The following is a 26,287-nucleotide window of genomic DNA, read 5'->3' on the forward strand; positions in this document are numbered from 1 at the left end:
AATAAAGGTAAATATGTCCAAGCACTCCCATCTTAATCACTAGTGAATTCGTATTAAGCAAATTATTTTATTGACACCATATAACAAAAACACAAATCAGCCATTATGTACACAGTTATTATTTTCCAAGTAAAACAAATTAAAAGCACACTTTCCATTCTTTTGCCAAATTCAAGGAATTTGTTTTTCTTTATTTAGTCTATTAAAATCCTTATGAACATTGTCCGTTATCGAGAGTCTTGGATGTACAGGGGGTGCTTTCAGGCAAATATACTTTCCCCAAAAGCAGTGCAAACCCTGCTTGAATCTATAGGGCTGCACAGCTACAGCACAGCCAGAGCTGCAGAATGGCCAACTAAAACTGGCCTTTTCTGAACAAATAACTGCCATTTTTAATTATCATGGAATGCCTGAAGATTAGACAGCGTCTATATTCCACTAACAGACATGGATAATATTGTGCTGTTATTGACAATGCAACTACAGTAGACTGACAAGTTGCTCAGGGTTACATTTATAAAGCCAAAACAGCATATAGTCAGAACAATCCCTGAACCACCCCCAGCATGACCACCCCTCCCCTTCTTCTGAAGCTGGTGTGCGGAGTGGGCCTTGTTCCTCATGTAAGGCAGAGAGCTTTTAAGCCTTGCTTACCAAGCTCTGGGATCTCACAAAGTCCCAACAAGATCCAGAACCCATGTGACAGTCTTCCAAAGCCCAGTAAGCAAATCTGAGAGCGAAACAGCTCTCTGCCTTGTGTGCATTTAATTTGTGTGATGTCAGGCACATAAAGCTGTATTCACACAAGTTAAATGCACGCAGGTTGTGAGTCTGCTGTGTTTAAAACTGAGCTACAGTAACTGTAGCAAAGAAATAAGTAAATAAGTCTGCCCACAAGAAAAATGCAAAAAAAAAATTTATTTGTTATTAAGTCAAAAGTGTCACAACATAGGAAGCTTACACACTTTTTTGTTGTATTTTGGTTTGACTAAAAAAGGGATTACCCTAGCATGAATGTATCAAAATAATGGGTGAAATATGCCTTTAAAAACAACAACTAAGTGTTAAACTTTAGCCTTAATATGCTAATATAGATTAGTAGCTTAATCTCATGGAACCAGTTTCCTGGTTCAGGTGTCAAGCTAAACCATAGTTTAGCATAATGAGAACTTATGCAGCAAAGTATTCATCTGAAATGCCCCTCACTCCCCAGCACAAGTATGAACTGGAGCTGGGAGACTTTGCCACAGCTTGTCATGTTATTTAAACTGACAAGGTGCAGTTAACGTCAACAATGGCTTGTTTGCAACTTCAGATGTTGTTTCGCTTTGGGAAAAGGGGGCAATACAAATATTGGAGAACTGATGGCTATTGCATTATCACTACAGCATGCTTGGAGTGTGCAAAGAACTGACCTAAGGGAGCACTGGATCTCAGTAAGTATACAATTCATTTGGATTTTCACTGGGTTCCCCTAAGCGACTGTGCTTTTGTTAAACATAACATTAAAAAAGGAGCACCCACATGTTTATAAAATGTTCAGTTTCTACTTTGGTTTCCATTCTTCTTTGGCTATGGCAAAACTGTTTTACCGTAGAGTGGTCCAGACTTTGGCAACTTAGAAGAACCAGGCTAGCTGTAGTTGATCCTTTTTTACATACTCAGATACAACTCAAAAGTCAATCCACAGAAGATATTAAGAGTCAAAACATTGCTACTCACAAGCTACATTTGTACAATGAAAACATTCCCTACAATACAAATGGTTATTTTAAAAAATAATAGATATATTTACATGTAGTTTCACATTGACATTGATGATACCATACAGAATGATCAACACTGGCTCATAGCTGTCAACTTTTCCCTTTTTTAAGGGAAATTCCCTTATTCCGAATAGGATTCCTCGCGAGAAAAGGGAAAAGCTGACAGCTATGCACTGGCTGCATCTAAAAAATACAATTCTTAATATTTTGACATTTACAAGGAAAATTGGTTGCTATGTTTCGAAAACAAAATAATGAAGAAACATACCTTTCGGAAGAAGCACCCAGACCACACTATGAATGGCATTTAGAAGGATACAATGTGGCAATAAATCTTTAAGAAAGGGACTGGATGGGGGGGCACAAGAAGATTTTTTTCCTCAACTGCTTTTAAAAATAAGATGCAACATACAGAGGTGAATGGAGTATGAGTCTGGTGAAATTCCTTGACTCAGTGAAACAATAAGAGGTCTCATATACTGAGTGCTCAATTTCATACTTCATATAAACATGGCACAAGTGTTGTATTGGTGAAAATATCATCCTGTCATTATCTGTGGTCCAACACAATCATGTCCCACATTTATGAAGATTAACATATTTAAGCAGCCAGGCTGTCTTTCTTCTTGTTATGACTTTCGTCTGTCATAATCACTGACCATCCTCTTGATGTGTGACAGTTTGCTCTTTAGTACCTTGCAGTGAGCTTTGCGGTTCTTATAGTCTGCTGACTAAAACAGAGAATGAAAACTATTAATAAATGAAGTAAATCATACTTCATCTTAAAAATGCTAGAATAATATACTGTCTTACTCATTCAAAGTGATCACTATCAGAAGAGACAAATTAGCCTATTCTGAAACTCTCAATGGTTTATGAAGTCCTTAAAACAATGAATATGCAGAATAGGCACCAAGGGATATGACCTCATGTGCTTCTGTTCGAAACTGAAGGCACATGTAAATTTGAATTTTGAATGTGTAAATGTCTAAAGACAATGCATAAAACAAGCACCCTTAGATGTACTGCTAGACAAGAGTTTAATGATTATTGTCTTTATTTAAAAACCAATGAAAATTTGTTAAAAAGGGAAAAAATGGAAGGAATATGCATGGCAGACCAACAGCTGTGCTTCTGTTTTAAAAGAGACAGAACAGTTCAAAGACAACAGTTTGAAAAGCAGGCTGCCACTTTAACAGTAAGAATTCATATGGTGAACACACCCAACATTAGATTATGTCCAATATTGGTGCAGGGAGGGAAACACCCCAAACAGCTAGAGACTGAACATACTTTGGCTCTGTATTTGACAGGGACAGATGCAAGCCCAATATCGGCCTTCCCTTGCTCTGCCTCTGCAACCTGAAAAGTGGTCTGAATTTTGGAACACCCATCAAGTCAGAGCGAAATTCTTAAAAGCTGGAGCTGGGAGGCAGAGGATTGCTATGGCTATGAGCTTGTACATGGACAGTATAAAGCCAAAACAGATCTTAGCTTTCTGCCAAACTCTGGGGTGTGATTCATCCTCTCTTCCATAGCTCCAGTGTTCAGAGGAAAACTTGGTTTCATCTTACCCACCAGAGGCTGCCTTGCCCCCTCACCTGTAGATTCAGTGACAGAATCCATAGATCCAACTTTTCCATTGGAGGCTAGAGTGGTACTGGTGGCACAGAAACCCTTTCACCAGCTGAGGCTGGTGTGCCAACTGCACCCTCTCCTTGATAGAAATCACCTGGGCCAGAGTCATCCAAGCTACCGGTATGTTAACTTGGCAACTTGTTCAATAAGAACTAAGTCACAGTTGGAAGTCTACATGTTCTGTGGCCAAGCATTACTGCAACACATCTGGGACACTTCTAGTCCCATCATGTTGCACATGTGTACAACGAGTTAGCTCCGAAATGGTGAAGAACAAAAATCAACAACTGTGGGATACTACAGTGACTAGTGTTTTTGAATAAACACCACAAGCTTTTTAGAAGACAACAACAATTGCAACAGGTTTCAGGAAGCAGCCACTGAAAGTCTGCAAAAATTGACAATCCAGCCGTACTTCTTTCAAAGTGGGTTACACAGCCTGCTGCAACAGGAGATATCTTGGTTTACACAGAGATTACTCAAGTAAACTACTTACTGCCTTTATATCCTTCAGTCGGTTGTATTCTTCAGCAGCAGACTACAAGTAAAAATAACTCAAATCAGATAACACAAACGTTAGCAAAAATCAAAAGCAGAATGGAGGCAGGCTTCGTTATGATGCATGTATATTTAACTATTAAACCAATATCCTTACTGGTGACAAGAACAGCTGCAGGAACATAAGGAGAGCCCAGCTGGATCAGGCCAAAGGCCCATCTTGGCCACCATTCTTTTCTAAAACAGATGCCTATGGAAAGCCTGCAAAGCAGGACCTGTTTATCTCAAGGAATTCCGATCTACCCCGATCCTTCACAAATGTGGACTGGAGTTCTTTAAACACAAGAACCTAGGACCTGTGAAAAATTACCTAGGAGTACAGGTTGATAGGAGTGAAGATAGTAGTTTCATGCTCAGCCAGGAAGGCAAAATTGAGCAGATACTAGAAAAATTTAGGATGTCTGACTGCAAGGGTACTAGAACACCCATGGAAGCAAGTTTCATAAAAGATTCCCAAGTCGGGGATAAAGCTGTTTTTGAAAGCCCCGAAGTCTTTCAGTCTGCTTTGGGAAGTTTGTTATACTTGTCCCAGTGGACTCGACCAGACATAGCTTTTGCAGTCAATTTGCTGAGCAGAGAAGCTTCAGAACCTAGTGTCCATGCCTGGAACGGTATAAAAAGAGTGTTAAGATACCTGCACGACACTAAAGATTTCCGCCTCAAGCTGTCAGCACAGGGTGAGCCAAAACTTACGTGCTACACAGACAGCGATTGGGCCAATCTAGAAGACCGGAAATCTGTATCTGGTTCAGTAGTAAAATTTGGAAATTCTCTGATTGGTTGGAGGTCGAAAAAACAGTCTAATCGCACTCTCCTCCACCGAAGCTGAGTTTAGTGCTCTATCCGATTTGTGCAGAGAGGTAGAGTTCTATAAATGTTTAGTACAAGAAATCTACGGTGTTTGTGATTTACCCATTGTCATCTGGGAAGATAATCAACCTTGTCTAAAATTGGCGGAGTCAGCACAATTTAAGGCCAGAACAAAGCATCTGGATATCAGGTTTAAAAATGTGTGCCAAAGTGTTCAATCAGGATTGGTGAAACTCAGTTATTGTCAGAGTACTGAAAATTTAGCTGATGGTTTCACAAAACCGTTAACCTTTCAAAGACATGAGGAGTTGTGTAAAGGGTTATCTCTTGCATAAGTTGATGTACTGTTGTTTTCCACAGTGAACCAGTGCGAGAGGGGGTGTGGAGAGTATCAGAGCCTGAAGAGTTAAGTGCTCTGCTGTGACGCACTGGTCACTGTGTGGGCAGTTCACATACGGGCTTTTGTCTTTGTCTGTGTGTGCTGTACTTTTTGGTTTCGTTTTCACCGACCGGAGCAGTCATGGAACTGAGCACTCCGGGAGAAGATTTATTGTTTTTGTAAATAAAGTTAGCTCGTTAAGAAGACAACGCTTCAGTGAGTTATTACTGGGCTGCCTTGGCAGTTACACACAAGCTTCTGCTGTGGCTTTGAACTCTGCTAATTGCCAGAAGTTGCCAGGCACAAAAGCAAAGCAACGCAGTGAAAGCGTGCCGGACTCTGGTAAACGCTATAGATTGTGAAACACTCCATTTCACAATCTAGCAGAGACCACACACCATTTGGGAGTGGGCAAGGAGAGGCATAGTTCAGTGATAACCCACGGGCTTTGCATGCAAAATGTCCCAGGTTCAAGCCCCAACATCTCCAAGTAAAGCTTGCAAAGACTTGTGTCTGAAGCCCAGGAATGGCAATACTCAAATAGATAGACAAATGGTCTGACTCTTTTTAATGCAGCTTCCTCGACTCCTATAACCCCCATAAGCCACCACCAATCAAAGATGACAACATTGGGATGGATGGAGTAATGGTTTAACTCAGCCTAAATAAGGAGTGGTTTCCAGGAAGCTAGCTGATAGGTTGAGTATGATTCTACACTGACTGACCGCTGACAAGGGCCAGAGTCTCTATCTTTAAGCAGTGCTAAAGAGGCTAGAAAATGGGATTGAGCAACAAGCACCAGGAAAGGAGACAGAGAAAAACATCACATCAGTGTATTCACTCGAAAGCTGACTCAGATCATTCAGAAAGAAAAAGGAAGCAACAAACATTGTGCAGTCAGGCCCATAAGTCTTCCTCAGAGATCACCAACATTAAATACTTTCCATGTTGCTAATTCCCACAACACTTGGGATTCTTGTTGGATGAAGTAGGTTAGAAAGTTCATTTATCAAGCATGTTACCTCCTCTAAAGCTACAGGCATTTGAGTCCCAGTCAGTGTTAGTATTAAGGACTGCTTTCTACATTACAGAAAATTATATATCTTGTCTTTTCAGGTCAAAGAGCAACATTTCTTTGACCTCCGGAAAGGGAAAACTGCTTCCAGCTACCTAGCCTAAGGGAAGCCTACGGTTAGAGTTGGTTTCAACAAACACTGCATTGATTATTATGAGTTTAGGTGTTTATTTCCTGGTTCCTTTTTCATTACAGTATCACAGGCTTTAGTAGCTCTGTGATTTTTTTAGGGGGAAGTATATGGGACTAACAATAGTTGTCCATAGGCTACTTATATTGTGCTCAACATCTAAAGCCACATTTCAAAAAAACAAAGAAGAGCCATAAAAAATACAAATTTGCCTTCACTAAAACACCACCGAGTCACTTCACCAATCTTTTGCTTTTTTCAGTGACTCTTTCCTTGACCTATTGCTTAATAACGTTTTAAGTGGAGATGCCAAGGATGGAACCTGGGTCCTTCTGCATGAGAAATATGATGTCCAATGCAATGCCCATCATCCATGCTGGGTGGGGTTGATGGGAGTTGGAATCTGTCAACATCTGGAGTGCTATCCTACCCTGCATAGCCTTAGCTAGACTGTAGTTCTGGGAGATGGGATGCAACCGAATTTAGTGCATATTGCAGCACATGTGCAGATGCAGACATAATTCTAATGTCCAAAATTCTTTCAAGAGACAAAAGGTGTATGTACCACTAAAGCAACACTCTCATATCATAATATATTTCAATGAATGAAATTACCCTATATTCTTCACTGTCTTCAGGGTAGTCATCCAATTCTTTATCAAGACGAGAAATTTCTCTGCTGATTTCATCAAGCTCTGCTTGCAACCGCTTGTATTCTTGTAGACCTGCATCGAAATCTCGCTTGTATGCTTGCCTTTGTTGATCGGATGATACAGGTGGATATTCCCTGGATGAAGAATGATTTAAATGGGATTATTTGTAGAAATAGAATGGGCAGTTGCAGAGAGACTTGCTGATTAGCATTTGCTTATAGGGAAAGGATATCTATGTTGTAAATTATTCAGTTTTGTGCTTTGGTCAAAGCATGAAAATGTAGAATTTAGATCTGCATTCTCTACTAGAACTGGCAAATGCCTATAGGAGTCTTGAACAAAGATGAACCAATGCAATAATAAAGAAGTACAATTCCACACCTTTAAAGAGTAAAGTTTTCACTGCACTAAACATCAACCTGTGCAAAAGAAACATGTTAATAAATTGAAAAATACAACTATCATGTTTGTTTTCCCAAGGAGAATTCTCAATTCCCAGAAAGTTACTTCATGTCAACGGTTTCTGCAGAATATTGCAACACTTGTCTTAAAAATGTAATTTAACAAACAGTATCACAAAATATTTTTGAAATGAACATTGACATGCTATATAATCTGATTTGATCAAATGGACTACACAAGTATTTCACTGAACACTTCTATTTTTTGCAGTCATGAAATGAAGGAGAACCAGACAGGCAGCGTACCAATGTACTTATGGTATGCATATTGTTATAACTTTTATACTGAGTAACAATCTCATATAAAGTCATGATGGTAAACCATTTGCAACTTTAGCAAGACTTCTGTTCCTAGAAATTACCACCACTATTTTGGGCTTCATCTTCTTTCCATGTACATATGGTTACCCAAGGAAATCTCTCTCTCTCTCTCTCTCTCTCTCTCTCTCTCTCTCTCTCACACACACACACACACACATATTCCCACATACTGTTTTTTGCACATTGATTGGGCACATGCATGAAAGGCCACTGTTTACTTAACAAGCAATGCAAGCTTTCCTTCATACTTCATTATTTTGGCTGACTGCGTAAGTTGTCATAGTTACGCATAGCACACTTGAGTTTCTAACTCAGGTTACATAAAGGGTAGCTGGAGTGCATTTCATTTGTACCTCTTGTATTTTGAAAATTGGTTACTATAAGTTTTACTTACAAAAAGGTCCATTAAGGGACAAATCAAGAATTTTACTAACTTTGTTACTAATCTAATTAGCGTGAGGTATATTTATTTAATCACTGGTCAGTTTTATCTATTTAAACAGTGATCCAAGAACTTTTAACCAACTTAATCATATCACTGAAACACAGGAAGAGCCATATCTGAAATCTTACATTCTTGTGACCAGATTCTAAAAACAGAGACCTTCCAAGTATGCATACAAGCAGCAGCTCAGGATGAGTCAGTTTCAGCAGACAATTTTCAGAGGCTATTAATGCTCCAAAATATGACATCTGCCTACACCTCCCTTCATTTTCCTGCTCTGCCCTAACATACAAGATTGACACCTTAATAGGTAGGTAACACACAGAAGCTACAGCAACTAATTTTTCAATCCCATCACATTCATGTAAAATACTTGTATTCAAACACAGATAGTGATGCTTCCATCAGTAGTAGGAAAGGCACTGCACTTATATTTTCCCTGCTGAAATACTAGCTTTTCGCTAACAAGTAGGTGACATCAACTTCTAATTTCATATCGAGTTTCCATTTATGCTAGTGGAAACCTAAAGAGAGAGTGTGTTGGTAGAAGACTGAATCCCAATGTCCTTCATAACATACACAACCTGTTAAACCAGGGGTCAGCAAGGTTTATCTTGCCTGGGCCGGATCAGTCCCGAGAGAGATCCCTCCTTGGGCCGGATCATGCATGCATGGTCGGGCGCACATGAGCGGGTGCGCCCACGATTTCCGGCATCTGCACATGTACAGATGAGATTTCTGGTGTCGGCGTCTGTGCAGACGCGATTTCCGGTGCCATGGAAGCGAGTCCCACGCCACGCCGGTTTAGCACAGCGCGCGAGCAGGCAACTCAGTTCGGGGGCGGCTCGCAGGATGGTCAAACGACCTCCGCGGGCTGCTTCCGGCCCATGGGCCTTAGGTTGGTGACCCCGGTGTTAAACCCTCATGGTAACTTGCATCAATCAGAGTTAGAATAAGTGGGGTTCTCTGTACTGATGCTCTACAACCAGGCTGCCATTAACATGGTACCAATGCCCATGTTTTATGGAATTGTCCATACCTGTCCCAGTCCTCCTCCAGTTCATCACAAGACTCTCCTCCAGTGGTATAATCTGCATCATAGTTCTCGGTGTAGGTTCTCTTTGCTCTTCCTGCTCTTCCTTTTTGTGCTGGCTCCTTAGCTGACCCATTGTAACTGCTAGTGTTGGCATACTGAGGTGGCATTGGGCTCTTTGTTAAATTCACATCAGGTATCCTGTTACAAAACAAGAACAATTCATTTCCAGTTTCATGCCAAAGCATCAATACACTGAGCAGATATTAAAAGAGACAAAATAAAGACTGCTGGTTGTCAATGCTAGGCTCCCTTCTTTGAAGTATACTGTACATTTCCCAATGTTAAGATTATTTTCTTCATCACACAAAATGACATTATTGTATAAGAGCTGTTGTACGAAGTCAGATGGACTAATGCAGCAGGTAACAAAGTCAGTGAAGTCATGCCAGATACTTTCTGTTCTGTAGCATAAGCCAGTACATTTTTCTAGAAATGTTAATCAGAGCAACCCCTGTAATTCTAAGGGCTCAGAGTTACTGTTCAGCTTTAATAAACTAATGATTAAAATGGGAACAAAGGGGACCTATGCACTGAAAAATATGACATCTGCCTGCACCTCCCTTCATTTTCCTGCTCTGCCCTAACATACAAGATTGACACCTTAATAGGTAACACACAGAAGCTACAGCAACTAATTTTTCAATCCCATCACTGAAATAAAATGTTGGATGCATTTGCTTGACTGTTCCTGAACTTTAAGTATGCTGTCAACCATCAGAGTAATCAAAATCCCAACCTTTTACAAGTTGTACACATTTAATCCCCCTTTTAAAGAAAATAGTTGACTTCAAGAATCTAAGGTTTAGAAACAGACAAAATGATATTAATTATTGTTTGCTTTGGCACACACAAACAGTCCTAAGATCCTTCTGTAAGCAAACTTCAGTATGTGCAAGTGAAACCACCAGATATACACCCTGCCTTAGTTTCCCTCATCATCTCTGTGTTTTGTCATGTCTTTAAAATTAAATTTTACTATGAATATGGTTCTGACCCTCCCTGCTATAGCCGCAGTTTTGGGGAGGGTCAGACCAATATTCAAAACAAAACTTATTAACTTAGTCTTTAAGTGACAAAACAAGTGGCACATCTTGGGTCAGGCACATTTTGGCTGCCCTGATAGCCAAAATGGTGTGGTTTCTAGGAGCTTGCCTTTTGCTTTCAGTGCAATCCTGGGTATATTTATCTGAAAGTCGGTCTCATTGCATTCATTGGGTCTTACTCCTAGGTTAACAGGCATAGAGTTGCAGCTGTAGTAATTGACCTTATGCTGTGTCTCCATGGGAGGTCAGGCACAATTTCCAGCTCTATTTTGGGGGAACTGGGGTAAGAGAACAGGAGTTGGTTTTAGCAGGGACTAGTTGAGGTGGCTTGAGCACCAGTCTTGCCCCAAACCTTCCTCTCTTGCTGGTTTGCCTGCCATGCCATGATGAGTGTTTTAGCAACATAGCCTTCCTTTCTAGCTTGAAGTTGGTGGGGAACACATCTTCTCCCATCTGCTCAAGGGTGATCCCTGCCCAACTCTAAGCTACAAATAAAACTTGATAGGGCTGGTAGAACACTTTCTGATGCACGGCAATAAAAATGTTAGGGCCCCCCCGGTCAATTTATTTTCTGCAAGTAGATCCCAAATGATCGAGGGACTTACATGGTTGTGAAACTTCTGAATGCTACTAACGTGACAAGACGCCCCGGCGCCCCACCCTCCCCCGCCCAATGAATGCAGTGTTTTTATTTCATTCAACTGAGAACATTATGAAATCTTCACTTGTGAGCTAAATTTGCAAGCAAGATGATGTTGCTGCACCTCTCAAAATATGGCCATCAACCTTTGACAACCATTCATTACAGCGCTATTTCATGTAATATGTATGCAAGGACTGTCCTTATTCCATTATGTTCATTTATAAACAGAATAACTAACAAATTCAACTATGGCTATCTTCCAGACAAAACATAGTTCTTAAGGTACAAAGGCAAGCTGGATGAATGACATACTTTCTGATCACCAGTTCCTCTTGAAGCCAATTAAAATGTGATACATGGGGACAAAGTGATGATAAACCACCAATACATCACCTAAGACAGTGGCAGCCGATATGATGCCCTCCAGATGTTATAGACTGCAATTCCCATTAATTCCTGGCCATTGGCCATGCTTGCTAGGGTTGATGGGAGTTCTAGTCCAAAACATCTGGAGGGCAAACTACTTGATGTTAGGAACGCTTGATGAGCAAGGGGGCAATGGAAGCCAATAATAGAAGGCAAGTCAGTTTTCTAAACAATGGAGCCACAGAATATTACAAGAAGAGCAACCTCTTCAAGCAACCTCTACAAGCCCAGAGGATAACATGATTCTGTCAAATCACTATGCTTAACATTCTCCCAACACACCCCTAAGTTGATACTGGCACTTGATTAAAAGCTTTTTAAACATTTCCACACACCCAAGAACTTGGGAGTCAATCAGCAAGAAGTTTTTTTTAAAAAAACGTTCAGTATTTAACAAGATGCATGAAGGAAGATAGGATAGTACTGCTCATTCTTTCAAAATCCCTAGAGTTAGGATTCTTAATGCTGCTTTAATGTTTGTAGGTGTTGGCTTTATGTTATTGTTTTCATCATAAATTCCCTTACAAAATGCTATGAAATGCAGGGTGCAACAGTGAAAGAACAATACACCCAAGGGACTAAGTCTGTAATCCTATGCCCTTATCTGACAAGAAGTCCCACAGAACTCAGCAAGACTTACTTCCAGAGGACTAAGTGTATGTTTACTTCCAAGGTTATCAAAATGCAGATTGGTTATCCTTATCCAAATACTTATTAAACAGTGGAGGACACACATGAAAAGTAAACAGCAGTGTAACCATGAAACTACACGCACAGGGCCTGTGTTTCTTCTCTCAGGGTGTGTGAGTGTGAATGTGCACATTCTACATTTTATGAAGTATTTGCACTTTTACTGTTAGGTCTGCATACCTTGGAAAGTATACCCACTCAGGCATCAGCCTTGCTTTTACCTCAGAATAAATATTGAAAAGAAAAAACAAAGCTATGCACACCCCTGATAAACACTGTAACAAATAAATCCTGTATATTACAAAGTGATAAGTAGCTACAAGATGAAGATCAACAGTATGCTTTTTTCTTTTTTTCTTTTTTTCAAACACCCTAGTCTCTTAACTCTCTGGACAGGTCAGATCCAAGTGTTATTTATTTATTGAAGTTTTCCTATCCCCTCTAGTCTGGAACACTTCACATAAGAAAAGCTTAAAACAACCACCTAACACATACAATAACCATAAAACCATTACATTTAAAGACAACAGAGCAGCAGTGATAAACATTTCTTTATTCCCTCTTCTGGGGAATTAACCCTTCACCCCACCCTCAACCTAGCTACAGTTAACCTATCTGCCACCTAAGCCAACTCATGATCCAAGCAAAGGTGTAATTCAGATCCTGGGATTACCGTCAGGGTCAGAACTTGCTATTTCAAATTTCAGTGGCGCCCTGAGCAATGTCAAAATTTGGCACCCTCTTAGCTCGGCGCCCAGTGCAGGTGAACCAGTCGCACTCCGCTAAATCTGCCTCTATTACTGCCCCCCACCCTTTTCAACTGCAGGTCAGTGTTACAGTTTTGCCAACAGGAATCTTAGTAACTTACTGGGGGGGGGGGGAGAGGAGAAAATGATATCACAACCTGCTTTGAATTGCTTAATATTGATCCTGTGTGGTCTTTCTATTGCACTGTGTCCATTCAATTAGAAAAAACAGGAACATTTATACTTACGGAGTAGCTCTGTAGCCATTGTCATTATAGATCTGTTGTACAGGAACATCAGAAACCGAGTAGCCCACAGAACTGGCAACTCGATCTGTATAGTCAGCTACAGGGGTAGGTATTACTGGCTCCGGATTTATGTTCTTCACCTGGAAGGACATACATGTGTTAAGATAAAAACGTAACACTGAACAGGATACCTTTGTCCCAGAGCACAATACTTCCCTTGGCTTTTAATTGGCTGCATTTCATATTCTTAAATGGCGCAAAATGTCAGAAAAAAACATTATCCCTCTGGGTATTTAAAGAAAGGATTAGACTCCAGAGTAGAGGGTTGAACCCACAATGCACCACTTAAGAACAAGTTGCCTGCCAGCTCTCTCTACCCAAAGTGGTTATAATAAGCAACTACACTCAAGGGAGAATTATGCTGTTTTTCAAATGCCAAAATTTCGCACCAAACTAAGCCTGCCTCAAATGTGCATGTTGAGAATAGGGCTTTGTACAGATTCACTCTGGCTCCAGTGCGCTCCCATTGCTGGCGTTTGAAACTGTGTATGCATGACTTTAGCCACTATCAATATCTATCCTGTAGGGGTTTGAGAAATACAGTACTGCTGTTTAATGCCTCATACCAGCTTCCATCCAATTTACAAATTTGAACCACAGTTAAACAGCCATTGTGCGTGTGCAGATGACAGCTTCCTGAATAGCGGTTTGGGGGGGGGTTGCTGGGGTGGGGAAATCCAAGAGGTAATGCACATTCCTGTCCCTTCTTTGGTGCATACAGAAATGTGCAAGTGAGACTTGAAAAACAGCAGAAGAAACAAGCTTGCTGTGCTTTAAGCCGTTAATGTATATGTTGCCTCGGAGTCTCTGCCATTCAGCCATCACCTGGGTGTTTTTGTTTGTTGCAGGATGGGATGCACAGTGATCATGTATTCTTAGTCTGACCCACAGGTAAAGAGACCCAACCTTTCTAGAAGTCATTCTCAAGAGCCCCTCACACACGGGACTACAACTGGAAGAAATGCTGAACTTGAATTCAACATCTCACTATTATGTCTGCTCGTCAGCACAAGCATTTCTGCTTACTAGAACAAATGCTATTCCCTCCCCCCTGTGAACTGTTCTGAGGTTCTCTCAGAGCTGTTTGGGGGGTGCCCAGGGGTAGGAGACAGGGGGAGACCCATTGTTGTAGCAGGACTCGTTGTACTGGTTCCTGCTACCACAACTGTTTAGTTGAATTGGACCTATTGCAGCAACTTTTACGTGCCTGTTGATGGAGCCTGAGAATTCCCAGTATCCCACATCAAGAACACCGGGAGCTCCCCACTGGGGAATCCCCTTTGACTCATCAGGAAAATACAGGCAGTCTCTTCCTCTGCTGTAGAACAACAGCAGGTGATGAAATGCACACATGGTAACATTAAGGTTCATTTAAAAAAAAAAAATCAATATAAACAACTATGCACTAAAATGAAAAACAAACAAACAAACCCAGCAGTCCAAGAATAACTCAGACATCAAAACATAACTGGCTAATTAAAAGCTTAAGCAAGCTTAAAAACACAAACCAAGTCTGCCAGTAGAAAAAGCTTTCAACCAGAGCCACAATTTCACCTGTCAGCAACAAGCTATCACCAAGGGAGCCCACTCTGGGAAATGCATTCCACAGAAAAGGCTCAGCTCTCTACACCCTCACTGACCTCGCCCCCAAAGTAGGCTGCCCAGAGCAGAATCCAAGTGCCTCTCCCTTGAGTGGCTGGCTCTCTTATCAGCCAACTTCTCAGTTCAAAGAGCTTCCCATGAGGCAGCTCTGACCCCCAGGCATGCTGGCTGAAGGCAAGACCCAGGATATCAATCCAGAGTGATCCAGGTCAGTTTCCAGGCTGATGCATGAACAAATCACCCAGTCTCAGGAATGTTCAGCCCAAGGTGGCAGAATTTGGAAAAAGAAAAAAAAACAATTCTAACTATATGGCACCATGTCATAAAAAGAGTGTGGGTGGGGGCAGCCACCCTGGCTGTGACATCTTGCTAAATAATTCTAGTCATGCCATTCTGAGGTGGGGCAGGAGTTACATATGGAGTGCAGCACTCATATCAAGAGACACAGAACACACGTACTTCTCTTTTAAGGAATAAAACACCCGCTAGGCAGAAATTTCTCTGCATGAATTGGAGCAGCTCTGACCACAAGAGATTGATGCCTAAGTATTGGCAAGGAGCCTTCTTCAGCTCAACAGCTGCATTTCCTGTTGTCTAACTGGGGGGAGGGCTGCATGCCGAAAGTGGGGTGTGGCTACCCCACCCCCTGCTCACACATGCTTTTTTAAAAGAGTGCTTTTAAAAGATTTTAAAGTGGGTAAAAACAAACCCCAAACCACTAACAACAATTAGGATGGAAAGAAACCTTATTTCACGCCTACCTGCAAGCAGGGATTTTCTGGGATCAGTGTTGGGGAATGAAGGGTTAACTCTCCTCCCAAGCTCTACCTGGGGAGGGGGGAGAAAGCCCCTCCCCTACATCACAATTACCTGTAGGCTTCTGTTGTTTGCAAGTCTTTCAAACCTAATTGCAGCACAGGGGGTCCTGGCTGGGGAAGGAAATGTTTACAACTGCCACCCCACCCCAGGGGACAACTGTATATAACTGAAGGCTTTTTTCCCCAAGCCTGATAGCTAGAGGGCAGGGGTGCAGCAAGAAGGGGGTGCTTATGATGCAGATGAGGAGGACCCAGGGGCTGCATCTGGCACACAGGCCGATGTTTTCCACCCCTGAGTCATACGGGTTATACTGGCTTCAAAGCTGCATGGGACTGCAGTGATTTGCACTTTAACCAATGGGGCAAAATATTCCCTGCCAGTATCTGGATACCGCACTAGAAAGCACCATGGTTCCAATCACAGCATTTTGTGAAACGGTGTGCATAGACATTTGTTCTGTGAGTATACTGTCTAAACCTCAGCTGCCTTGGGAGAAGAAAAGGCAAAGGAGTAAACTCTACAGAAAATCGGAGTGGAGTCCCTAGAGGTGGCGCCTTATATACGCCTCCTTCCAGTGACTCCTGCAGCCAAGCTGGTGACAAATGCAGAGGGAAGCCTATGTCTGATGTTATCACGCTTTTATATTTGTTGTTGCTGTTGCTGCTGCTGCTTCACTTTCCTTTGGACCACATCAGAGGCAGAGAGGGGGAGTCTTGTCATCTGGGCAGCCCAAGACCTCCATACACACTACCCAGGCTTGCACCTCAGGAAGGTCACTTCCATGCTACTAACACAGCAGTTTGCTTTTACCCCTGGAGGCACAATCCATTGTCTCTCGAGACAGAGGGATGCCAACAACAACCCCATCCAAGAGGCTGGGTGTAACTACTTTCACAAAGGGACTACTTTCTTCTCAAATTCCATCTGATATTCAGTATTAGATATGGAGTGCTATGAGTCTTCACCTCACGATCTCTTTTGGGCAGAGGGAGCAAGGAGGGAAAGAGCAGTTTGACTGGTTTTTCAAACTTTACATGGATATTTGTTAGAGTGTTTTTAAGGGGAAAGGTATTTCCCCCCCCCTCCCCAAAAATGGCATTCTTCCACAGTTTGCTCTATGTAGAACTAACATGACAAAAAGCTTTTGACTCCAAGTTCTCCAGAGGTTTAAAACTTCATAAAGTTGCTGATAGCCTACATCTCTTCACAGCCATAGCATAGCTTTGTCAGCTAAGATTTCTAGAGCACAGAAGTAGCTACTAAAGAGGGAAAAGGAGGGGGAGAAGTGCGATATTCCAGATGAAATAATTTCATCTTTCCAAAATACAAACAGCACTGGAGGACAGCTCATACTCATTTCAATTTATGCTGAATTTCTTATTCTTTCTCTCTACCTTGGACACACTATGTTCAAGGTGATTAATGCTGGGTTTTTTTTTAAGGCATACCGGTATACGATAACAAAGCCAAAACAATGGCAATGCATAATGCAGGACACCAGAGGAAAGGAAAACAAAAACCAAGCTGGAAAATGTGGTCTGCCTACAGTGGAAAGCCAACAGAATAAGGACTAAGCGGATTATGCAGAGCAAGGAATTCCCCATTCTGGCCATCATGACCAAGGTAGACTAAGTGTGCTGGACAAAATCTGTTCCTTATCTCCCCTTGTGGGGCAAATCTGAGAGATGGGTAGAGTCACTCACTGGTCAATCTCCTGACATCACAATAACGTCAGGTGATGACTGTTTGGACCTCCTATGCAGGACTTGCGAAGAGCCTTCTGCAGTCTTTTGAAACTTTACATTACTAACATCAGTTGATCTTCCTGCATGACTGAGTTCCCCATGAGGAAGAGAAAGCTGCATTCTACTGAGTCAGACTACTGGTCCATCTAGCTCCATATTGTCTACACTGGCTGGCAGCAACTCTCCAGGGTTTCCGGGAGGGTTCTCCCAACCCTACCTGGAAATACCAGGGATTAAACCTGAGACCCTCTGAATGTAAGATGGGTGGCTCCACCATGGAGCTACAGCTCTTCCTTTGCAGTGTTTTCACTGATGTACCCAGTCATTGTATTCTTTTCAAACTTAATCTACTTTCCACACACCACAAACGAAAGATAGCTGTCCAATTAACACAACAACCCTTTTTAAAGGAATAGCTCCAGTAACCATTTAACCCTGAGAACTGGATTGGCACAAAGTTCGTCCTATTGACTTAAGGTCAAAGGAACTCATTTAGTTTAGCTGGTTTGTTGACCCAGCGTGTAAAGAATCAGTACTACATGAGAACCAAACGATTTCCCCTATGGCGGCGACTAGAAAATTTTCAACTGCCTAAATTTACCTAAAGTGATTGCACGTATCAGCATGTTAGCTGGAAGCAGGATTCTTGTGGTGACTACGGCATAGAAGAAAAGAGAACATGCAAATCATGGTAAACAAGACTATTTCCCTAAGTTATAAGAGCTTCAACAAGTCATCCTCTTGTTTGGCATAACTGAAATCCATGCATGACCTCTAGTTTTAAAGAGTGATGCAGAACAGGCAGAGACCCGAGTATGGTGGTTCGCATTATTTTTAAAAGGGCACACCTAAAATATGAAGTCTGAATGCAAACACATGTATCATCCATGATTGGCTGCAACTCCCAGTTGAGTACATGCTTGGTTGTAAAACCAAGTTTGTCTGTTTACTGTGTAAAGTAAGCCTGAGGACATAAGCAACTCCGGAAGTGAAAGATACTCGGAGTCCAGAGTGATTTTCATGCTCTTTATTCAGCTCATAGTTGTGAGGAATGCAGCTCCCCCCAAATGTTTGCTTTATATACACTATTTACACAATGGGCCCCACGTGATTGGCTAATTCCGGGATACTCCTGTATGCCAATCGGAATGCGGATTCACTTCCACCTGGAGCTGGATTGGGTGGCTCCTGCAGACCAATCAGACTGCTGCAATCTCAATCCTATTGTTCTGGGACCAGTCAGACTGCTGCAATCTCAATCCTATTGTTCTGGGACCAGTCAGACTGCTGCAATCTCAATCCTATTGTTCTAGGACCAATCAGCCTGCTGCAGTTTGGATCCTATTCAACTCAGTACATAACACCCCTCCCCTCTAAGTTCCAGTAGTGCCTGGGAGGTAGCATCCATAGTCCTCAAGGTACGCTGGCCGCCTACGTGTGCGTTGCGGCCTGGGCTGTTCCCTGGTCAGGGGTTCTGGTTCTGGCTCGTGTTCCGAGGCTGCTGGTTGTGATGGGGCTGTTTGGTCTGGCGCAACCCGCTCGCTCTGTCGTGGCTCTGGTTCCGGTGCCCTTTCAGCCTCGCGGGTCCTCTCAGTATTTACTGATTCTGCCTCCCCTGCCAGCCCCTCCTGCTCTACGGGTCTCAATGCCCCACTGTTCCCTTGGGACTCCTCTGACCTGTCCTCCTCCTGGTTTTCTCCTGGGAATCGTCGCCGTAGCTGGTCGCAGTGGCGGCGCCAGCATTGCCCCCCCTCTGTTAGCACCTCGTATGACACGGGGCCAGTCACCCTGGTGACTGTGGCGGGTACCCATGCCGGGCCTGCCCCAAAATTCTTTGCATACACTGGATCCTGGGCCACAAAGGTCCGGGGGTTCCTGCCTTCACCCACCACTACCTCATCCTGAGCTCTGTCGGGGTGGAGGCGATCCAGTCTGATTGCGAGGCGCCGGCCCATTAGTAGTTCCGCGGGGCTCCGGCCAGTCGTTGAGCTAGGGGTGCTGTGCTGTGCTAGAAGGAATGTGGCAAGGCGGTACTCCCAGTCCCCTTGCGTCATGCGGCGTAGGGTGTCCTTGGTGGTCCGCACCATGCGCTCTGCTTGGCCATTGGTGGCAGGGTGGAATGGTGCTGAGCGGATGTGGCAGATGGCATTCTGCGCTGTGAAGGTCTGGAATTCTTCTGACGTAAATGCGGTTCCATTGTCTGAGACGAGAGTGTCAGGGAGTCCATGGGTTGCAAACAGCCTGCGTAGTACCCGGATGGCTGCAGACGTAGAAGTGGATGGTACCAGTGCGACTTCCAGCCATTTGGTGTAGGAGTCCACCACTATGAAGAATGTTTTCCCCTGGAAGGGGCCCGCGAAGTCCATGTGCAGGCGTGACCATGGTGCTCGGGCAGACTCCCAGGACTGCACTGGGGACCTTGGGGGATCTGGGCGGGATTCTTGGCAGGCCTGGCAGTGTTTGACCCAGGTCTCTATCTCTCCGTCAATTCCTGGCCACCATACATAACTCCTGGCGAGGGCCTTCATTCTCACTACCCCTGGGTGTGTCTCGTGTAGGGCTATAAGGACCCTTTTGCGAAGGGGCTCAGGAACGACGACCCTGCTTCCCCATAACAGGCACCCCTTGTGGGCCGACAGTTCGTGTTTACGGGTTCTGTAGCCAGCAAATTCTGGCCCGGGGCTGCTGCTGGGCCATCCCCTCCACACCCAGTCCAGGACCCGGGAGATGACCCTATCTTTCTTGGAATGGTGTGCAACTTCTTGTGCCTGAATAGGGCGGTCGGGAAGCAGCTCCAGGCTCATAACCTCTTGTGCGGGTGCTGGGTCGGGGCCTGTTTCTGGTAGTGGTAGCCTGCTGAGGGCGTCTGCGTGGCCCATCGCCTTCCCAGGGCGGTGAATCAGTGCATACTGGTAGCCGGCAAGGAAAATTGACCACCTGAGAACGCGAGGAGACAGCACTTGGGGGGTCTGCTTTTCGGGGGCAAACAAACCAAGCAACGGCTTGTGATCAGTCACCACGGTAAAGGGCCGCCCGTACAAGAAATCATGGAATTTTTTTACTCCCTTCACGATTGCCAGGCCTTCCTTGTCAATTTGCGAGTAGTTCCGCTCGGCTGCGGTGAGTGTCTGGGAAAAGTATGCCACTGGCACCTCTCTTCCATCTGGGAGTTGGTGTCCAAGGACAGCGCCGATGCCGTAGGGTGAGGCGTCGCATGCTAGCACCACCGGCAGCCTCTCATCGAAGTGTGCCAAGACAGAGTTTGAGACGAGCAAGTCCTTGACTGCCTGGAATGCGACCTCCTGGCGCTGGCCCCACACCCAAGGGGCCCGCTTGTCTAGGAGTCTGTGTAGGGGCTCTGCTACTGCTGCCTTATGGGGAAGGAAGGCATGGTAAAAGTTCAATAGCCCCAAGAAGGCCTGAAGTTCAGTCTTGCCCTTGGGCGCTGGGGCATCACAAATGGCCCGTACCTTGTCCCCAGTCGGGTGGACCCCTTCTGCATCCACCATAAATCCCAGAAAGTCCACCTGAGGCACTCCTAGTAGACACTTTTCCCGCTTCACCTTGAGACCCGCCGTCTGGAAACGGTGCAGAACGGTGCGAAGGCGGTCCTCAAACTCCTCTGCCGTGGGCCCGGCAATCAACACATCATCGAAGAAGGGGGTGACGCCCGGAATCCCTTTAAGCAGCGAGTCCATTAGATTCTGGAATATGCCTGGTGCCACGCTGACACCGAATTGCAGCCGCTTTACCTTGAACGCTCCCCTGTGCGTCACAATCGTCTGTGCCTCTGCTGTGGCTTCATCTACTGGCAGCTGTTGATAGGCTTGGGCCAAGTCCAGCTTGCCAAAATTTTTTGACCCAGCCAGGGTGGCGAGGACATGGCTGACCACTGGCACTGGGTATGCGTGGGCCATGAGGGCCTTGTTTATGGTACATTTGTAGTCTGCGCAGATGCGGACCGAACCATTAGGCTTGACGGGTGTGACGATCGGGGTTTCCCAGGTGGCATTAGGCACAGGCTCCAGCACTCCTTGCTCCACGAGCCGGTCCAATTCCTCGTCTATACGGGGTTTCAGGGCGAACGGGACCCGGCGGGCCTTGAGCCTGATAGGTCGTACTGCGGGGTCCAGCTGTAGGGCAATAGGGGGGCCCGTATACTGTCCCAATTTCCCATCGAAAACCGCCGGAAACTCCTTGCATATGGCGTCCACATCCACTTGTAAGCTAGTGCGGTTCACCCCGGTGACGGCTAGCCCCAGTGGTCCAAACCATGCCAATCCCAGTAAGCTAACGTAGGAGCCCTTGACCACGAGCAAGTCCAGTTGCCGCGTCCGCCCTCGATATTGCACCCTGAAGGTCCCCACCCCCATTGTGGGGACCTTACGTTTCTGGAAGTCCCGGAGGGTGAATGGGGCCGGCCTGAGTTTGGGACCCCCACTAGGGCACAGTTTCCTTAAAGTCCGTGCCGAGATTATGGATAGGGTTGAACCGGTGTCCAGCTCCATGCGGCACGGGGCCCCCTCTATCTGTACCTCTACATAAATTTTCTCTATGTTGGGGTGGGGCAACTGGTATACCTGGTAGTCCGTGGTCTCTGTCGAGTTGCCTTGGTGCGTTGGGGCCCGGGACCTGGGGCTCTTGGGGCGGTCATCTGATGCCTGGCGTCGGATGGGCCGAGCCCGACACACCCGGGCGATGTGGCCTGATTTTCTGCACTGCCTGCACTCGGCATTGCGGAAACGGCAGGTCCTCCTCTCGTGATTCTCCCCACAGCTTGCGCAGTTCCCTCCTTCTGGTCGAGGCAGCTGTGGTGTGTGCACGGCTTGAGTGCGTCGCTGTACTCTGTGCACCTCCTCCCTGTCTGATCCTGAATCGTCGATGAGGTCCTCGTGGTGGACCCTTGGTTGGGACGGCACACTCGGCCGTGCCTCTTGCATTGACCTCTCGGCGGCTTCTGTTGCCAGGGCCTCCTCCAGAGCGACCTGGAACGTTAGGTCCTTCTTGGCATAGAGGCGTCGTTGCAGCTTCTCGTCCCTCAGGCCACCGACGAGGCGGTCACGCAGCATGTTCTCCAACTCTGAGAAGTTGCAGAACCGAGCGGCTTGGCGAAGGGAGGTCACAAACCCCGTTATGGTTTCTCCAGGGGCTTGCCGCTTTGCATAGAAGGCATTTCGACGCGCCACCACCGAGGGCTGTGGCGAAAAGTGCCCCTTCAGCCGTTCCACTATTGTTTTGTAAGGAACGGTAGCGACATCATCAGGCGCAAGGAGAGCCCGGGCGATTTCAAATGTCTCCTCTCCGCAGACGCTGAAGAATATCGCCCTCTTCTTGGCATCGTTGGTGACCCCTTTAGCTTCTAGAAGAAAGGTGAAACGGGTGGCGTATCCTTCCCAGTCTCCTGATGCTGGGTTGAACGGCGAGAAGCTGCTGTCTGTTGCCATCTTGAGTTCCTTGGGACCCGGAGCTGAAGCCTGGATACACGGTGCGAGGCAGCTGTGCGGCAGGTGGCGTTGCTGCGGTGCTGTGTGTGGCAGTCAGCTCAGCGGGATCCCACCCTCGTCGCCAGTGAAAGATACTCGGAGTCCAGAGTGATTTTCATGCTCTTTATTCAGCTCATAGTTGTGAGGAATGCAGCTCCCCCCAAATGTTTGCTTTATATACACTATTTACACAATGGGCCCCACGTGATTGGCTAATTCCGGGATACTCCTGTATGCCAATCGGAATGCGGATTCACTTCCACCTGGAGCTGGATTGGGTGGCTCCTGCAGACCAATCAGACTGCTGCAATCTCAATCCTATTGTTCTGGGACCAGTCAGACTGCTGCAATCTCAATCCTATTGTTCTGGGACCAGTCAGACTGCTGCAATCTCAATCCTATTGTTCTAGGACCAATCAGCCTGCTGCAGTTTGGATCCTATTCAACTCAGTACATAACAGGAAGTCTTCCTGCTGATCCCATCAATTCAATTAATATACAAGACAAACTATGGTTTAGCAATGCAGGAATGAAGCCTGTATTTACACCTTTCCCTGACACTTCCTGAGTTGTGGCAAATACAGTTTGCTGTTAAATATGCAAAAGCAAATCATGATTGGCTGCAATCCTGAAAGTAACTTATTAAGTGGAACATGAAAAAAGGGAGGGTGCATGCAAGCCTGAGGCTTGCTCATGCAATGCAAAACCATGGTTTGTCATTACAGAAACTGGCCTAGTATTGGTGGAGTTACTGCACATGGTACATTCTACACGGAGGAATGTTATGCAAGTCCCGGGAAGCTTGGTACCCTCATTTCCCCTGCACTTCTAGTTTATAATTACTGCCAAAACTAGGTCAAAATCAGCATATGCCAAAGTAAAAGAAAGATTATCCATTTCCTGACATGTGGATGTATCAAACACTCATCCATGTATCTCAGAAACCTAATCATGCATTTTATTTTAGGTTGATATATTGTACAGTGGTGCCTTGGATCCCAAACACCCTGGAACTCAAGACATTTTGCCTCCTAAATGCTGTAAACCTGGAATTGATTGTTCTGGTTTGCGAATCTTCTTTTGGAACCCGAACGTCCGACAGGGCTTCCACGGCTTCTGATTGGCTGCAGGAGCTTCCTGCAGCCAATTAGAAGCCGCGATTTGGTTTTCGAATGTTTCGGAAGTTGAATGGACCTCCAGAACGGATTCCGTTTGACTTCCAAGGTACGACTACATTACAAAGTGTGAAGAGGAAGACTTTTTTAAAAAATCCCCACCACCACCACGAAATGAGAGAATGCTACAACTGTTTCTAATTATCATTTGAACTATGGTAATATAAGAGTGCTTTTATGTGCACTCTAAAAGCTGTGACAGCCCACCTAACCTGGCTTTACAACTTGCATATACAGATAAGCCATTGAATATACTACTCAACAGCAGTAACTATGACAGATTTTCATAGCTTTTGGAGATGGCTAACCTGTTGTCTCCAGATGTTGCTGAACTCCCCTCATTCCTTGTCACTTGTAATTATGACTGCAGCTGATGGGAGTTTTACTTGAGCAATATCTGGAGGACCACAAGTCAGCCGCACCTGGTTAAGCATGAATGAGCAGTATTGCTAATATGTTACTCTTAAGTCATGGTTGACCTTGACCATTTCCAGGACATCCAAAAGGCAATATACCGGTACATACAATCCCACTACTTTTTGCTTGATCTATTAATAACTCTGGTCAGCCACAGTCCGAGGCTGTAACAAGTTGCAGAGCTTGGAAGATGCAATATAAAAGGCTCCATTAGTATTTACTACTTTATCTGGATAATTCTAAATGTGTCATTGTGGGTTTTCTGAGTGCACCTGAACGAAGTGTCATTAAAAAAAAAATTCAACTGCATATAAGTGAACCTCAGAACTCGCCCGGCATTAAAACAGAAGAGGTTTCCTCTAAAGTGTTAATGTAGTTCTTCACAAAAAAGCCACCTCAAATATCAGAAGTTAGCCATAATTTTCTACTTGGGAAATCTCATCCCTGGTAAAGACAAAAGGCTACAGGTACTGTATAGTTATTCACTGGGATTTGTTATTTGGCTCAGGGGTTTTTTTCCACTCGCACTTCCCCTGCCAGAGTGAAACATGAGTAAACAAGTTCATTAGCTAGTAAAGAACACGCCCCGAAACTGTCTCACCGAAACATTTGCCTCATATCATGTAAGGCACTATATGAAGCAGCCAGTCCCTTTACACTGGCCTGATGGATAAAGGACAAATGAAGTCCGTGTCATGTGCAAGTCATAAAATATCAAAGTGCACAGTGAATACTGTACTCATAAAAGAGCAAGCATTAAACTGAGTCACTTTCCTAGTTAATTAAGCACCTCCAGCATAAGAAGGTGGGTTGCTTTTTTATATTTCAGTGCAGGTATTTTAAATACTCAGCCTTACATTTATAACATCTGCATCATCATCTCAAATGTTGTACTATTACCTCTCAAATTACCTGAAGTTACATTGAAAAAACTTAGTATTTATATTCCAAAAGAGCATTTAGACTTTGTAAACAGCACCAGCACAACATAATCCAAGGGCCAATCCTGCACTGTATATGACTTGGGATATTTTTCTCTGCCCAGAACATACCACCCCCGTAGTGAACAACTCATTTAGCTTGTTCATTCTGAGTGCAAACTGCAATTTTACATGCTGCAAACCTGGAGAAAACCTATCCAGCACAAGCATTGTGCAACAAAGAGAGAGAAATGGGTTGTCTTCCCTTGACTCCTATCAAGAATGAAACCTGCTGCCTCAACAAATAATGCTTAGGAGGTGGGTTTTTTTAAAAAAACACAACTTCACATAATCACTAAACTTAATGATTCTTCAACATTGTAGTTACTAATGCACATGTCTGTGTGTATAATCTTTAATGCAGGCTCACAATTATTGAACACAAAAATTTCAAGAGAAAATATTAAAACATAACTTACCCAGTCTTCTACATTGGGAGTCTCTTCATAAGTTTTTACATGGTCCCACAGGATATTCACTTTGCCATAGTAATTCATTTTACTTCGGGTTCTTGCTGCAAAGAATATTATTATGGCAAAAGCTACAACAAGAAGGAAGGCCAATACAATGGCAATAGCCTAGGAAAGGAACATATCAATAGGATTTTTTAAATGCAACAAATCAGAACAAAGAAACTGTAGTCTTAAATTCGACTATCTATCCCTTTCAAAACTACAAGTAACAATGAGACAGAAACACACTGGTCTTAAGCAACTTATTCTTTTAGCCATGGTTACTTAACTGCACTTAACAGAATAGTTAAAATGGTGGCCCACCTCACAAGATTGTTGCAAAAACTGATTATGACAGGACTTGGTATGCAAAGTGCATCATAAATTACTCAGGATCTCAATGCAGGTAGAAATTTCTTACACTTA

At 44.2% G+C, this 26,287-nt stretch overlaps 1 protein-coding gene across 2 annotated transcripts in view; it reads right to left on the minus strand.

The window, feature by feature from the left end:
* Nucleotides 1-2,383: 2,383 nt before the first annotated feature.
* Nucleotides 2,384-26,287, minus strand: part of OCLN (occludin) — a 34,303-nt gene continuing 10,399 nt past the window's right edge. For both annotated transcript variants that reach the window (XM_033164007.1, XM_033164008.1), the window contains exons 4-9: nucleotides 25,829-25,987; nucleotides 13,129-13,268; nucleotides 9,276-9,470; nucleotides 6,972-7,143; nucleotides 3,901-3,942; nucleotides 2,384-2,497 (exon numbers count right to left, since the gene is read on the minus strand). In XM_033164007.1, the coding sequence (XP_033019898.1) occupies nucleotides 2,396-2,497; nucleotides 3,901-3,942; nucleotides 6,972-7,143; nucleotides 9,276-9,470; nucleotides 13,129-13,268; nucleotides 25,829-25,987 (810 nt within the window). In that variant the 3' untranslated portion in view covers nucleotides 2,384-2,395. The remainder of the gene's footprint in view (nucleotides 2,498-3,900; nucleotides 3,943-6,971; nucleotides 7,144-9,275; nucleotides 9,471-13,128; nucleotides 13,269-25,828; nucleotides 25,988-26,287) is intronic.

The sequence above is a fragment of the Lacerta agilis genome, chromosome 11 (genome assembly GCF_009819535.1).
Source record: "Lacerta agilis isolate rLacAgi1 chromosome 11, rLacAgi1.pri, whole genome shotgun sequence".
NCBI lineage: Eukaryota > Metazoa > Chordata > Lepidosauria > Squamata > Lacertidae > Lacerta > Lacerta agilis.